The following is a 15,701-nucleotide window of genomic DNA, read 5'->3' as shown; positions in this document are numbered from 1 at the left end:
CTGGGCCGCAAATGGCGGCCGCGGGGGTTGAAGCGGAGCAGCCACGCTCCTACTCTTGTTTGCAGCCAAATGGTTCCCTGGCGAAGCGGCAGCAGAAAGGCTGCTGCGAAAAGAAAACGAAACTGGAGTAAACAGCCCTTTCCGGTTATTTTCCTTGGTGTAAACCAGGAAAACAAAGCACTGCTCCAGCTTCCAAAAAATCTTCCTGCGGTATCCCCTCCGCATCGGAGGTACCTCTCCGGCAAGGTGTGGCCGTCGTGCCGGCTCTCCTGCGGGCCCACAGCGTGGCCACCCGTGGGAGAGGCGGCTCGCACCACGAGAGTAGCAGAGCGAGGGCCGAGGTACCGTCAGGCACGGAAAACCTCCCTGACAGCCTTCGGGTTCTGACGGAACCATTTGTGGAGCCGCGGTGACGCCCCTCGCTGTCAGTGCAGCGCCGGTGTGTGGGGTCGGGAGCCAGTTGTTGCGGTAGCGGAGGGCCCTTCTCTCAGGACACGGAATAAACCTGTTTCTCCTTTGCCCGGACAGAACTGGGGTGGACGGAGTCCGTACCCTATCTTGACAGGCCTCCGTCCCCGCTGGAGTTTTATCGAGAATGGGTGAGTCCGAACAAACCTTGTATAATTCAGAATGCCATCACCCACTGGCCGGCTCTGAAGAAATGGACTTCAGCGTACCTCAGGTATGAACGAGCTTTGGAGCAGGGCGGGTGGCCAGTTTCAGCTGAGTCAAAGGCCTTCATTAATCTTTGCTTTTATCCATAAAATTATTCCTCCATGCTTCTGTATGTAGGTGTTCAGTCCTGCCACCATGTCTAAAACACGTATGTAGATTTTTTTTTCCTGCAAACATACTGTCCAGTCTGGTTGTGATGCAGTCGGAGGGGTGCGTGTTCTGGCTGGGTGCAGCCAGCAAGCTCAGGCTATCAAAACCCAGTCCGAGTGCTCTGGCCACTGCTCCACCCTGTAGCCTCCCAGTTGGAGTGGGGCTGTAGGGCTGTAAAAACGGACTGACTTGTTTGTGACTGAGTACACCTTGGGTTTGTTTTGTTTGGGTTTGTTTTGTTTTTAAATGAGCATTTTAATGACTGGATTTTTAAAGAAAACTGCTTTAAGAAGGGATTTATGGCTAGACCTAAAATCTGTGGGTTAGACCTAAATCTGTGGGTTTAAAGCCAGATTTCTTAGGGAACGAAGAGCCTCGTGATGGGTGTATTTGTCAGTCTCTGTCCACCCCTTCTCCCTCCTCGATTGCTTTTGAATGTGTGGCCACCCGAATGGGCCTGGGTTGAGTGGCTGTGAGAACATCAAGCTCTGCCGTGGTTTGTGAAAAGAAGTGGCTGAAGAGGACTCTCTGCCTGCATGGGGGAGGAAGGAGCTCCTGTGTGAGCTTGCGTGTTGGACAGAAGGTGAGAGAGGCAAAAGATACTGCAGTTGCCTTGACAGCAGGGAGCAATCAGAGCAAGAGTGCTTACCAGACAGTAGAAAATCTAGTCCAGAGACACGCATCCATGGAAAGCTAGGCTTATTGTTTTTCCTGCCCGTGAAACATGTTGTTTTTAAAGTAACCAGTGTCCGATAAGTGGGCCAGTTGCAGGTCTGGCTATAAACCTTTGATTTATTTTGCAGGGAGGTAGTGGGTCCCAAGGTAGTGAGTGTGGCAGTAACACCAAATGGTTATGCAGATGCGGTGTTTCAGGACCGTTTTGTCATGCCAGAGGAGCGCCAAATGGCTTTCATGGACTTTTTGGACATTGTGGAGAAGAAAGTGACCTCTCCCAACGTATTCTATGTGCAGAAGCAGTGTTCAAACCTCACTGAGGAGTTCCCTGAACTTGTCTGTGATGTGCAGCCTGACATACCATGGATGAGTGAGGCACTCGGTAAACCTGTTTCTCTTATATTTAGTAAATATTTTGTAAGGAGCTTTAAAATGATCATGCATAGTATGTATATAGTAAGTACATAGTGAATGTTTGTTCTGTTTCTGGATGACACAGCTCAGTTTGGCTTCATCCTCTTAGAAAGTAGGAGTGGTAAAATGCTTAATAATACAGTAGTCCAAGTTTCGGGTTTGGATTACTCCAGAATCAGTATCTCCGGTGTGTATTGGGACCATCACAACTGAAGCAATATGGTGACAGTGCCATCTAGCACTGCTTTCCATATGGTGGCTTTTCTCTGATTTAGAGTCATGTTTTGACTGGGATTCATGCTGTTGCTAGCAAAACTAGCATAACAAACAAGTGAAACAACACAGAGCCCACAGCCCCTTTGGTAAAATTACAGATGTTTCTAGTTAAACGCTGTTCTGTTTTAGTTATTTTCTATTTTTACAGCATGTCTTTCCTTAAAATGTCAATGAAAATTACTTCCTGTGATCTCCCCTGCTTTTTGCAGTCATATATAGATGTGCTGCAGTTTCTCTGTGAGGTCTCTTAGGGATTAAAAAAGTGGAAACAAAGGGTTGTAATCATCGATTTGGGGATTAATAAGGCTATGTCATGAAGTCTGATGGGCACTACAATGTAGGAGGAGGTTGCTGTTGCTCAGAGAGTGCTATTTGCAATGAAACCTGTCATAGTTATGAAGGAAGTTAGGGCAGAAGTTGGCAGAAAATTATTCGAAATGCTTTTAAACATGGCACATCGGGTTCTGTTTTTTGTTGACAACATTTCTCTGTTCCCTAACCATACAGGGAAGAAGCCTGATGCTGTGAATTTCTGGCTTGGGGAGGCAGCTGCTGTGACATCCTGTATGTACCAAATGGCCCCATTTGCTTTCTGTGTGCTTTCAGCAGAGGTTTAGGCAGGTTCATTGTGAGTTAGTGGCTCAGTAGAATGGTGTATTTTCTCCGACAAGGCGGTTCTACTCGAACATACTTTTTGCGTTCTTTCTTCTGCACTTCTGCAGTCTCTTGCTGCTGAGTCTCTGGGTGCATTGTGTCAGGCAAGGCACTGATGGCTTTTCCTTCCTCGAATGTGTTTGCTACAACATTATATTGTTACTTTCCACTCCCACGGGCTGCGAGAGGAGGAAGCAGCCTGATAATAAGAGGACAAAGCTGACACTTTTAGCTTACTATAGTTTCTGATGTAGAGAAGGAAATAACACGATTTTCTCTCTTTCTTCACATCTCTTTTTTTCTCAATCCTAGTACATAAAGATCATTATGAGAACTTGTACTGTGTGATATCAGGAGAGAAACATTTCCTACTGCATCCACCGAGTGACCGTCCCTTCATCCCATATGGTACATAATTTACTACGCAGTATCTCTGGAGATTGGAAGGAGGAGAGACCAAAATATTGAAAGATACAGAAAAGGAAGCAGAGATAACATTTTGATGTTTATGCAGTGTTATGTTTTCCAGTGTGAACGGAAATCTCTTCTATTTTGTGCTGCAGGTAGTTTGTGATACAAACATTATTCTGAGGTCAGGTTTTCCAGTCCTCTAAATAGGTTCACTGATACTCACAGAAGTTTCTTCAGCTTTAAAATGTTTGAATTATTTAAGTATCTTGTCAGTATTGCAGCATGTCATCTTTGATGTTTAACAGCTTTGGATTCTGCCTGCTTGTTCTTTTCTCTAGAAAAAAAGCCAGGAAGCTGACAAATAAGTTGTAATTTAATGAAATATTCAAGTTACAAACTGAATCTCTGAAAACTCGAGAAATGAAAAAAGAGACTCTTATGGCAGCGTTATTTTGCATTGCCCCTTTTTCTGTTTATGTTGCTTTCCTATGTTCTCAGTAATAGATTGTTATATTGCAGTGGCATCTAGAAGATGGACAGCTTAACTTTATGTCTCCTAAAATAAGACTTTATTTTCCCATTCAATAACTTTCAAACCTTCAGATTAAGTGAATGCCGAGTGCTATAGGACACTAATATAATTTTGCCTCGATATGTGCGTTGATACAGTATTTTATTTATACTGGTTTTATTTTGTTTACAACCTTGAAATCATAGAATCATAGAATGGTTTGGGTTGGAGGGGATCTCTAAGATCATCTAGTCCATCCTCCGTACCAGTCACTAGATCAGGTTGCTCAAAGCTCCATAACTTGAACACTTCCAGTGATGGGGCATCCACAGCCTCTCCGGAGAACCTGTTCCAGTGTCTCATGACCCTCATCATAACAAATTTCTTCCTTATATCCAATCTAAATCTACCCTTGATTTGAAACTGTTGCCCCTTGTCCTGTCATTACAGGCCTTGGTAAAACATCTTTCTCTGTCTTTCTTATCAACCCCCTTTATATATAGAAAGACCACAGTAAGATTTCCCCAGAGCCTTCTCTTCTCCAGGTTGAACACCCCTATCTATCTCAGCTTTTCTTCACAGAGAGGCGATGTCATATGTATGTGAATGTATGAAAGACATGTATGTCATAGGAGTCATGCTTTGTAAAACAAGCTACTGTTAAAGCATTGAACAGAAATGATGCTTACATTTTGTAGTTTGTAGTAAAAAGATGACTCGTTCTTTTTGAACATCAGGTTAATGGAGAGAAACTCTCTCAAGGGAGGGCTTGAGTGGTGAAGCAGTGAAAGAAAAGCAACCCGCAGTATCTGAAACAGTTGATGAGCTCCCTCAGATAAAATTAGAAGTGAAAGGCTGGCCACAAGTCACTCATAACTGTTGTGAGTCCTATCTTGCTAGACTGACCTAAGAAGAAATGCCAGAATATAGGATGATGTGTAAGTCAGGGATGCATTAATGTCTTCCAGAAGGGAAACAAGACAGTTACTGGAACAAAATAGAACCAGGAGTAAAATGGGTTTTGAAGATAAATAATTCCTGTGAAGAAAGGAGGTTGGAATTCCAAATAGGATGGCAGTTCAATATTTAGACTGACTTAAAAAATAAAATATACTTAAGAAACTGGATAAAATACGAAAAGACCAAAGGGAAGTAGAGTGAGGACAGTAAGTTGAAAATGGTTTTGTCTTAATTTTTCTTTTACTTGGTGAAAGTGTGACATGCTCTGCCATTAGTTTCTCTGAGTACTACTTGCAGTTGTGTCATTTAATTCTTTCTGTGGTTCCAGAGCTCTATCAGCCAGCAACCTACCAGGTATCAGAAGATGGCTCATTTAAAATTGTGGATGAGAAGAGTGCTGATAAGGTAAAAAGTGCATGAAGAACACAATCAATACAATAAAGATAGTTTGGGGCATTGCTGAGCCCTCAAACTCAGCATATTTATTGATATTTAGAAATCCTTTGTTACTGTAAAGAGAATGCCCAGATATTTCACTTGTATCTTACTATTCATCAAGGATACCCAGCTTCCAGAAAAGATTTTTACAGCTCACCTGAAACCATTGATATCATAAATGGTCTTCCTTGCACCAAACTTAAATAGATCCAGTAAAGGGCTTTTAAATGAATCAACTATAAAGGCACTGATTTCATTAAGGCTGAAATAGACTCCTCTGCATTAATTTTCTTTCCACCCCTCAGGGCTAGATTTTGCTCTACAGCAGTTTCATCCAGTGCAATTAAACATATCTGTCTCAATGAATAAATTGTGTTTTCTTCATAGCAGCAATATTTATTTGATTAAAATGTGTAGATCTGGAGGCACTTTACAAAATCTCAGCAGCCTTTTGTATCTAATCTTTCCTCGTTTGCCTCTGCAATGTGTGACTAATGCTACACTTGAACTTGAGCTGGGGCTTTTTCTCTCTTTCCAGAGTAGTGCTCATGGAATCTCACAGAAGCATTCCTGTAACACAGTGAGGTGGAGTGCTGAAGTTTGTAACTCTGTAGGGCGTAGAAGAATTGAATGCAGTCAAGAGGGATTTCCCAGTAGGAAGTGAGGTTTTAGCTGCTGGGAATAAAATTAGACCAGAGAGCTTTAGAAAAAGAAAGGAGTTTCTAAAAAGAGTGGTGTAGATAAAATACTCAAGTACTGAATGTAGGAGGAACAAGTGACTTTAAGGGGCCAGAGGTGTTGTGAAAGTATGCCACGAGACTGAAATTTCATGGCTGACATTTAATCTTTTCCCTAATTAGAGATGCTTCACTGAAGGAGGCAAATTTTTGCATCCTTGACCTATTCCCAGTTGAATGTGGAAAGCTGTGTACCTGTACTTGTTTTGCTAGGAAAAATACATGTTTTGTAACCTAGTAAGTTTGGTTATCAGTTGTTTTTCTGGAAGCTTGCTGGAATTTTTTGCTAGAGTCATTACCATATATATATACACTCTTTTGCTTTTAGGTGCCCTGGATCCCCCTGGACCCCTTGAACCCAGATCTGGAACAGTATCCAGAGTATGCTCAGGCAAAACCTTTGCAGTGTACAGTGAGAGCTGGTGAGATGTTATACCTGCCTTCTCTCTGGTTCCACCATGTTCAGCAATCACATGGCTGTATAGCAGGTAAAATAAACAGTATTTCCAGATGTGTTTTTGAACCGTGGTGGGTGTGCAGCTAGATATCTCACAGCAAAGCATAACTGGGACCAAAGGTCCCTTCAAGATCATCTACCTCTCCTCGGGAGGAAATAATAATCTTGTCAGATGCCATGGGGCTGCCTTCTTGCAGTCTGTTTTGCTTATAATTGATAGCATTATTGACAAGTGCTAGGGAGGTAGCTGAAGGAAAAGTCTGTCTAGTTGTCAAGTCTGGAGGAGGATAGCTAATTCAGTGATCGTGATCCAGTTGCTGTTCATAACATGGAGCCTAAGCAGATTGTCTGCCTAACCTGCTAACTGCAAATTGGTCACCTACATACCTTTCACAAAGAATCTGCATGTTGTGTGTGCCATTATCACATCAGCAAAAAAGGATCTGAAGGAAGAAAAGGAAACCAGAAAGTATATGAGTTTTAGGCATGGATGTACACAAAATGTGGAAGTCGCTCTGTTGTGTGAGCTGGGATCTGCTCCAACCCAGTCTCCTACCTTGCTGATAAGCCTGTGCTTGTGTTACTGTTCCCCTGCACTTATCAAAAGTCTTGTCTTCTCTTTCTCTGTAGGATTTACCATCTCTATCTCTTTTTTTCCCTTCCCCATGAGAGTTCCAGAATGTCAAACATTGCTCATTTGGTGGAGGTGGAGGGGTGGGGATGGTGCAAAGTATTATTGTTATGTTGTATAAGTTTTGCAAGGTTTGAGGAAGAGCTTTTTGCTGACTTTACCTGGAATTATTCCTGTCTGCCCAGGAAGAGTAAATACAATATTTTGAACAACATAACATTAGTATTTGTGTAACACTGCAAATATTGCAAGCCCTTTTTTTTTTTTTTTTTTAGTACTTACGATACTGTGATAACAAGACAAGCTAGCAGTAAAGCAGTATTTCTGATTCTCTTTTCCCAGTACTGCTGCATCAGTCCTTAAAGATTTTTTAGAAGAAGTAGAGCTGTTTCCTGTTGCAAGTCCCCAGCCACTCTCCTTTTCCTCTATCAGGAGTGCTAAAGAGTCAATGAGTTTATTTAGCGTTTAGTCTGCTAACTGCCCTACAGTCTGTATACACTTGAAAAATCAACTTTCTCTGGGTCTGGTCCAGTGGATGTCTGAAGCTAGAGTATATCCTCCTCCAGGGACCATTGGTACAATATTATACTGCTTGGTTTACTTTTTCCAGGAGATTTACACCAAAATTAAAATGACATGCAGAATTAAAGCACTGTCTAATTGATGACCATTGTGAAGTAGTGGTGAATTTGCCATCCTTTACACACTCAGAGGAAGCAAGGTTCCTATCACGATATTAAACTTACTTTGTAGTGTATTTGGTATTTTTGGTCTAAATAGAAGCATACATTTTCTGTTTCTAAACGTTTTGCCAGCTTCTGCTTCAGGGAATCCCCAGTGTAGAGTCTGAAGAGGAGCTGGTTTAGGTTAAGACAGAGTTGCATTGGCAGCGCTATTAAAGAACTCTAATGTTTGCTTATGAATTTTTTGACTGTAGCCAAAAATTTGTTCATTCCAAAGTTCAGTTGTTAGTAAGGAAAAGCTTGCACTAGTTGAACTGTGTAAAGCAGTCTATGAACACGTTTGTAAATCATTACATGCTAGCCTTAGAAATGTTCTTCCTTTTTCTTGTCTCCTCAGTGAATTATTGGTATGACATGGAATATGACCTTAAGTACAGCTATTACCAACTCCTAGATTGTCTCACAAAGGCCATGAAAGTGTTATAGCAGAGGTGGAAGACTCAAGCTTGTGATCCCTCTCTCTGACAGGATACAGTCATCAGCATCTGTGACTGGAGTACAAACATGATGCAAGTGAAAAGAACTGAACGTTAAATTATCCTCAACAATGTGTGTCAACAGATCGTGGCTATTTTGCTTGATTTTGGAGTCTAGATCAATCAGCCAGATTTTTTGGCTTGTAATCAGAAGGTTCGATAATAGCATTTTTAGGTCTTTGCATGTTGTTTCGGTGACGATGAGCAAAATAAAATTGGAAGAGAGGCCATCCAGGTTTTGGAAATCCCAAAACAGAAGCCACGATTGTTCAGATCTACAGATTGTTTTCATAACAATCCAAGCGGTCAAGGAAGAATCTGCTGTGCCACCCAGCTGTGCATCAGGCTGTGTCAGTCCGACACCTGCATTCTGCTTCAGGCAGAAGTCCTGTCCGGGTGTAATTCACTAAGTTCAGTGGCTGTGGTGTTTAATGGTGAGAAATTACAACTTCTGCAATAAATGGTCAGTTTAAAAGCTTATTTCTGTACTGATTTCTTACATTTTTTTCAAATGATGTGATGGGTGGGGGACATCTAGGAGGACATGCAAAAGTCAATGATGGCTATTTTTCATCTTAAGCTACATGTTTTTATTGATGGTTTTTATTTCTTTCCACTATTGTATTTAAATGTAGCTGCATTCCCTTACTTCTTGGGCTGGGATTTTAGGGTTGCTTTGACAGATCCACGGTCAATCTGCAAATCACCTGTGGTCTCGTGGCATGATGGGTGATTATACAGCTTGCAGGCTCATTGAATTTTTCATTCCTTTGCCATTAATTGTTGCCTAACACATGGTCAGGTGAGTTGTGTGAACCAGGAGCCTATTTCTGCAGCCTGAATTCCCATGTGTATTTCCACAGAACGGGATGAGACTACTCACATGTCTGAGACTCGCAGGGTAGGATTAAAAAGCTATTAAATCCTTGAATGCTGCAAATATGTAGTATTGTTTATGAAACCCAAAAGTTGGTATTTATGGTCAAATCTTCAAATAGCTCCTTAGAAAATTAGTGATATGGGGGGAAATTTATTTTCTCAGTATTAGAAAAATGCAGATACCCTTTAAACAAGGTTGATTATTGTTGAAGAAAAAGATAAAGAGTTCTTTTACTTTGTTTCTTTTGATTTTTAAAGAAACATAGTTAAAGCATCATCTTACGTGTGACGCTTGTCTAAAAATTGCTGAAAACTCAAGGGCAGGCTTTGTTTCATGGCTTGATAAAGATGTCACATTACTTCAGGCTTTCCAGCTTGTTTGTGTTCAGTGTGCCTTGGCAAAGGCACCCAAGCCAGTTCTGCAGTCAAATCGGGACTTTCCCACAGTCGGGGGGAAAGACGATTGGAACACCTCTTTTTCTGACTTTGGGGTTTTTGATTTAGTCTCTCTCTGTAACGCAGAGTAGGACCCAGGCCAGGGCCCCATGGCAGCTTGTGTCTGTGCAAGCGGACGTGTGTCGGTGCCACTCCCGGGCTAGCCTCTGGCTGGAGGCATGCTCTGAACTACGTCTCCCAGCAGCCCGTGCTTGCCCAATAAAGGAAACAGTCACGGTGGTTCCTCCTGGACTTTGGGCAGAGGTTTTAAGCTGGGGAAGAGGCAGAGTGCTGGCGGTCCTGTTGCACGGAGCCCGTGTCTCACCCCAAAAGGGCAGCTCGTCTCCCCGCCGGCAGAGCCGGGATGGCGGTGCAGGTGGCGGTTCTGCCTTCCCCCCGCTGTCTGTTCGACGACCCCGTGCAGATCCGTGTGGCCGGTCTCCTGCCGCGGCAGGCGGTCACCCTCCGAGCCAGCCTGCTGGACGAGAGCGGGGAGCTTTTCCAAGCCCACGCCCGGTACAGAGCGGGGAGCAGCGGGGAGCTGGACCTGAGCCGCTGCCCGGCGCTGGGCGGCAGCTATTCGGGCGTGGAGCCGATGGGGCTGCTCTGGTCTCTGCAGTCTAACGCGCCCTACAAGCGGCTGGCCAAGAGGAACGTCCTGACCCCTTTCTCTGTGGACTTTGAAGTGTACGAGGGCCATGGGGACATGAGCCGCTTGCTGGGAAAATGCACCAATGAACGATGGTTTTTAGGAGAGGGAGTGAAGAGGATTTCAGTCAGAGAAGGTCGTCTGAAAGCAACCCTCTTCCTCCCTCCTGGTGAGTTTTAATTCCCTTCTGGCTTGCCAGGTGTGACTTACACCACGTGTTGTGCCCCGTGGCCCCTGAATGCACTCGGCAACCCAGTCCAGAGCCTCAGTCTCAGCTCATGGTTCCCTCGGCCTGTGCTTGGCCCAGCTACTTGGGTCCCCACACCAGAGCAGGGAGGAGCAGGCTTTGCCCGGGCGGGTCAAGTGGCAAGGCAGGGGGGTGCGGGAGGGCAGCACTGGTAGGTAACACGAGGTGTCTTTTCTAGCTGAAGGGGGGCTGGACCTCTCCTGCACCGAGAGCTCTGGGGAAAACTGTGTTTATTTCTTAGCTCTGTCTGACAGGACAACGAGGCCGCTGGTCTTTGGCAGAGCTGCGTGGCGTGACAGCTCTGTTCGTGGAGTGAGGAGGCGCGGTGGGACCGCTGGATGTGGGCTGCAGCCAGCCTAGGCAGTTCCAGCAGCTGCCACACGGCTTCCTACAGGCTCTGGATTTTCTCTGTGTCTCTCGTTGGCTAAGGAAAGTCCCTACCTGGTTAAGCAGCTCAACTGCACAGTGTACTTGGGAAGATGACAGACAAATGAGAAGAGCAAGTTCTTTAATTAAACAGGTGTCATATTCCGCAGCTCTGTACAGAGACAGTGCTGCGACTGGATCCTGTGTAAAGCTGCTCTGAGCCCTGGTCATGTTCCTTGAGCAGCACTTGATATCTTGCTCTGTAGTGAATAAAAAGTCCCTTGCAGGTGCTGTTCTGAGGAGAGCCGAGAAGCCCAGGGGTAGTCACACAGATCATACTGAAGCCTGAATTGGCATAGGTCAGTGCTGGCCTTTGTGGGTGCATTTCACAATTCCTGGAAAACCTGCTAGCACCTGCTAGCACAGTTCCTGAAGAAGCACAGCTCATGCAGAGATGTTGTTTGTTCGTCGATCCCCAATGGCCTGAGAACATCTAGGCCAATGTCAGTTGAAATTCATGGTGGGAGAAGTATGCCTGACATGTGAACTTCCTATAATGGTTTCCTAAGACAGAGAGGAAATAGCCAAATTGGTGTCCTTACAGTGACTGTGTATGTGCCTGAGAATGACAGCCTCTGTGGAAAGCTTCAGAGGATGATTTTCTTCTGATATCTACTTGTCCTGATGTGTGCTGAAGGGGCACTACTGAAAGGACAACTGTAGAAACTTTTCTTCTTGAGTATATATATACATACATTTCATTGCAGGACCTGGTCCCTTTCCTGGACTTATCGATTTGTATGGATCTGGAGGAGGTCTTATTGAATACAGAGCAAGTCTCCTGGCTAGCAGAGGCTTCGTGACTCTGGCTCTTGCTTACATGGCCTTTGAAGATCTCCCTACTATGCCAGAGATTCTTGAACTGGGCTATTTTGAGGAAGCTGTGAACTTTTTGCGGAAGCAGCAGCAGGTAAGAGACAAATGATGGTGCTCTTCCTGTTGGAAACTATTTTCCAGTTTTCTAATTGGAATTCTATATGTCACTGAATGCAACTAAGTTTCTGAGATGTTAGACAGCATTGTCTGAAAGACAACATATCTGAGAGATGGAAGAGCATGTGCCTCAACTTGAATTTTGCAAGTAGTTGGATAACTGGTTTTGTACAGTATCTTACAACAGTCCACAGACTGTTTTGCAAACCAGTACTTGTGTAAGATTAAATCAAAGCAGTTCCTGGACTAGAAGCACAAAACTGCTTAAGCAAGAAATCTAAATTTTTTTTTCCTCTACTTTTGCATCTTGCAAGATTTTAGAAGAGAAAAAATCCAATGACTTTTTAAATTTTTGAGATGTTACAGGCTTTTGATTCTGAGTAAGTTTCACAAAATAGTAATAAAACACTAACAACAGGATCCCTTACAGCTGTAGCACTGGAGAGTCTTAAGAAGCTAGGACTGTATTTGCACAAGTGTGTGGGATGGGAAAGATACTTTATAGCAATATATCATCATACTTAAACCAAAAGAGACCAAGTGAAATCAAGCAGCATTTAAACTTTGAATGGAATGCTACTTAATGTGGTATTAATTTCACAAAGGGGTTTTTTTTCTAGCACGTGGACACGTAGCCAGCGTGAGAGCAGAATTCAGCCTTGCTAGTTTGTCTTGTTCCTCATAGAACTCTGAAACTTACAGAGTATTTTACAAGACTCATTACAAAATTAATTTGGTGTGAAGAGCTTTCACTATAGGTTAGTTGATTTAAACAGTTATTGAGCTTACTCAGCCTCAGGTGTAATGAACCTTATGTGTTGTGAGACAAAAGAGAAGATCAGCTGTAGGGGAGTATCAAAAACCAATGGCTTCAAAGAAAATCAGTGCAAGTAAACCTATGAAAAAGTGGGTTTCCAAAGGGAACCTGAGGATAGAAGATTGTGGGGGTTTGAAGACCAGAACAGTAAAAGATACAATACTGAGAGCAAGTGTCTAACCAGGATGTGGAGGGAGCAAAGAGGCTTTGTCTACAGAGGTCACCGGGAAGAAAAAGTGTTACAGGAGGAGAAGTGTTGAGGAGCTATAGAATTCAAAGTCACTCTTGTGGAGGCTCAGCAAAGGTATAGATAAGGGAGTGATATAACCTGAACAGAGAGAGGGAAGGGCTAAAAAATGGGTAGTCTTAGTTGGATGAGCAGTGAGGAAGCAGAACTGGAGACGTTATGTTAGCCCAGGAAATGAGGAGTTGTTGGTAATGGTTGTTTTCATAACTGTGTTTCAGGTGAAAGACACTGGGATTGGCGTTCTGGGCTTGTCTAAAGGAGCTGATCTAGCCCTTTCCATGGCCACGTTTCTACCTGGCATCAAGGCAGCAGTCAGCATATCTGGAAGTAGTTTTAATTCTTTCATTCCCCTGCAGGGGGATGGCTTCACTATTCCTGCCCACCCATATGATTTGGGGAGGATGAAGACCAGTGAAGAGTCTGGCCTAATAGATTTTTCAGATGTCCTGGATGATCACAGGGACCCAGCAACTTGGGGTTGTCGCATTCCCGTGGAGAGGTCCTTGGCCAAGTTCCTCTTCCTCTCGGGACTGGATGACAAGAACTGGAAAAGTGACCTCTATTGCCAGGATGCTGTTCAGCGCCTTCAGCAGCACGGGCGGGAAGTTGAGTTTTGCTCCTATTCTGGAGCAGGGCACCTCTTGGAGCCACCATACTTGCCTTTGTGCCAGGCTTCGATCCACAGGGCGATTGGGGCGTTTGTACTTTGGGGAGGGCAATGGAGGGAGCATGCCAAAGCCCAAGAAGATGCATGGCGCAGGATACAGGCCTTTTTCTGGCAACACTTGGTGGACTCGGACATCCCTAAGAGCAAACTGTAGTGGAAGCTGTCAAAAATGCTGAACAGGGTTGGTATTTCAGCTCTCAGTGAATCTTGGAAACTCACTGAAAGTTTCCTGGTCTGCCTTCCTCTAAACTCCACTGTTGCATAGTGGTTTATTTTAATTCCCCAAATAATTTTCCATTTTAAAATTTAATTTTAGTTGTCTTCTGGCCCCAGCTGCCCTGTACTTTGGCACCATCTGATCTACCTGTGTGCTGCAGTCATCTGAGAAAAGCCCAGCATCCCATCGTGCAGATTGCATTTGTACTGACCTGTCTTTGCCCTTAATTTCCAAACATCTCCTTTGCTAACAGGGAATACTCTCATAGGTGGAGTTTTCCACTGAATTGTTTAGCCTTGCATCTTTAACTAACCTACATGTAAACAGCAGTTTCTTGAGACAGCACACCAGCACATTCACCTTTCCTCTTGCTGTATAATTTTCTCAGTAAAAACCTTGCGACAGTTCTGATCTCAACTGAGTAAAGAGGCACTCTTCTGATTTATTCTGAAGTGCAGTGATAACTTTTTTTTTTTTTTCCTGGTACCAAGGACGACCGTGATCTACTATCTGTGGGATAGTGGCATGCAGCAGCTTGCTGGCATTTTCTAGATAGCAACTGAGCAAAGTTTGCTTCCTGGAGCAGTCAAGGCTTCTGTTCTGATGACAGAAGCCGGCAGGAGCTGGCAGGGGGTCTCTGCCTTTGCTGAGGCAGCAAAACCTTGCCCTTGTTTCCAATTCCTGCTGAGACATGAGTCCTGCAGGACCTGGATCCCGCTGGAGGCAGAACCATGCCCTTGGTTTTCTTGCTTCAGGGAGCAGTGGCTACTGAAAATGAGCGTGTTGGTCCTCAGGGCTGTAGACTCTTATGCAATACTTCCAATGCAGAGTGTGCCCCTTCAGTTAATTCTGATTTTCCCACCCCAGCCCTTCCTCAAAATGGTAGATAGGTACCACTTAGCTCAAGGTGTGAGCAGTTAGAGTGGGGAGATCTCACTCCTGCTCACCTGTACTGGTCATCCATCAAGTCTTCTGCTATTACCTCTTCATTTTTGTTTTTCCCCGTGTGTCTATGTCCTATAGTGACTGTGGTTCTTCCAGATGTTTAGTGAGTGGGTAGGACCTGGCAGAAGAGCAACGTGTAGCAATAAGGGAAATCAAACACATTTAAACAGTTCAATCTGAATAAGGGATATTTTATTTTCTCTCATTTTATTGAAGCAGTCAAAAAAACCCTGGATTGTCCATCACATTTGCCTCAGACCCAGGGCACAAGGCTGTGGTATGAGTAATTTTGTTCTTTTCTTTTTACTGAACACAGTGAGACTTATGCAGTACACTTTGTTCTCCAGCCTGTGGGATAACTCAGATCTGTTTTAATCCCTTCTGAGAGGAAGACAAACTTTCTCAGCCTTCAATGAGCAGTTTACAGATCTATACTTTGAATTACAAAATTGTGAGATTCTGAGAAAATACATTTTCTTTATTTATAGGAAACTACCATTAAAAGAAAAATCCTTCCCATCAGTGAATCATCAGTGTGGTCAGTGATGCTTTCATACAGTCTGTTGTCACATTCAGCGATCAGGTTCAAGGAAAACATGTTGAAACTAGAGGAGGAAGGGAGCTGACTGGTGACTCCGTCAATGACAATAGCACATAGGACCTCTTTAGTTTTTTGCTCTGTAATGAAAACTTCACTACCCACTTAAAAGCCTTTTATCTATCATGTCAATGGCAGCTGGCAAGAAAGACTGAAAAAGCTGATTTAACTGAGCAGCTCTGTGCCACATACAAACAGGAAAATATGCCAGCCAACCCAGTTGCACTGGGAATTCTTTTTAAATCAGCTGGCCTTTTAAAATTAAACCCAAGTTTGAAACATCTTCAGGAAATAAAAACTGGAAGCTGAAGGGAAACTAATATAAAATGACTGAAAATGGCCTAACTTCAGTAAAATGCTTATGCTTGTTCTTGAGCATGTTCTTTGGTGTTTTGCTGAAGACTTTGACTGCTTAACTACTCTTCTGCTGAAG

At 43.7% G+C, this 15,701-nt stretch overlaps 2 protein-coding genes across 4 annotated transcripts; both read left to right on the top strand.

Moving 5' to 3' along the window:
- Positions 1-463: 463 nt before the first annotated feature.
- Positions 464-8,958, top strand: JMJD7 (jumonji domain containing 7). 3 transcript variants are annotated; one of them, XR_003398521.1, is made up of 8 exons: positions 464-682; positions 1,685-1,882; positions 2,698-2,754; positions 3,157-3,252; positions 5,055-5,131; positions 6,230-6,389; positions 8,070-8,671; positions 8,878-8,958. XR_003398521.1 is itself a non-coding variant. In XM_026849863.1 (7 exons), the coding sequence occupies exons 2-7, from the start codon at positions 1,711-1,713 to the stop codon at positions 8,156-8,158; spliced, it is 651 nt and encodes a 216-aa protein (XP_026705664.1). In that variant the 5' UTR covers positions 465-682; positions 1,629-1,710; the 3' UTR covers positions 8,159-8,688. The 3 variants fall into 3 exon arrangements, 1 of the variants encoding a protein (XP_026705664.1); XR_003398520.1 differs by having other exon boundaries at positions 465-682; positions 1,629-1,882; XM_026849863.1 differs by lacking the exon at positions 8,878-8,958 and having other exon boundaries at positions 465-682; positions 1,629-1,882; positions 8,070-8,688.
- Positions 8,959-9,677: 719 nt separating this feature from the next.
- LOC113480747 (acyl-coenzyme A thioesterase 1-like) lies at positions 9,678-14,207 on the top strand. The gene is made up of 3 exons (XM_026849861.1): positions 9,678-10,340; positions 11,552-11,754; positions 13,060-14,207. The coding sequence occupies exons 1-3, from the start codon at positions 9,887-9,889 to the stop codon at positions 13,660-13,662; spliced, it is 1,260 nt and encodes a 419-aa protein (XP_026705662.1). The 5' UTR covers positions 9,678-9,886; the 3' UTR covers positions 13,663-14,207.
- The last annotated feature ends 1,494 nt before the right edge of the window (positions 14,208-15,701 follow it).

This window comes from Athene cunicularia (assembly GCF_003259725.1).
Source record: "Athene cunicularia isolate RWA chromosome 5 unlocalized genomic scaffold, athCun1 chr5_part1, whole genome shotgun sequence".
Taxonomy (NCBI): Eukaryota; Metazoa; Chordata; class Aves; order Strigiformes; family Strigidae; genus Athene; species Athene cunicularia.
The sequence above is the reverse complement of the archived record's forward strand: the minus strand, read 5'-3'. Positions and strand labels throughout refer to the sequence as shown.

Bases quoted from the DNA above. Each gene is read 5' to 3' on its own strand.
- JMJD7 (XM_026849863.1), top strand. From the start codon at position 1,711: ATGCCAGAGGAGCGCCAAATGGCTTTCATGGACTTTTTGGACATTGTG. The intron at 2,755-3,156 runs GTATGTACCAAA...TCTCAATCCTAG, and splicing joins GGCAGCTGCTGTGACATCCT to TACATAAAGATCATTATGAG. The intron at 6,390-8,069 runs GTAAAATAAACA...TTGTCTCCTCAG, and splicing joins ATCACATGGCTGTATAGCAG to TGAATTATTGGTATGACATG.
- LOC113480747 (XM_026849861.1), top strand. From the start codon at position 9,887: ATGGCGGTGCAGGTGGCGGTTCTGCCTTCCCCCCGCTGTCTGTTCGAC. The intron at 10,341-11,551 runs GTGAGTTTTAAT...ATTTCATTGCAG, and splicing joins AACCCTCTTCCTCCCTCCTG to GACCTGGTCCCTTTCCTGGA. The intron at 11,755-13,059 runs GTAAGAGACAAA...ACTGTGTTTCAG, and splicing joins TTTTGCGGAAGCAGCAGCAG to GTGAAAGACACTGGGATTGG.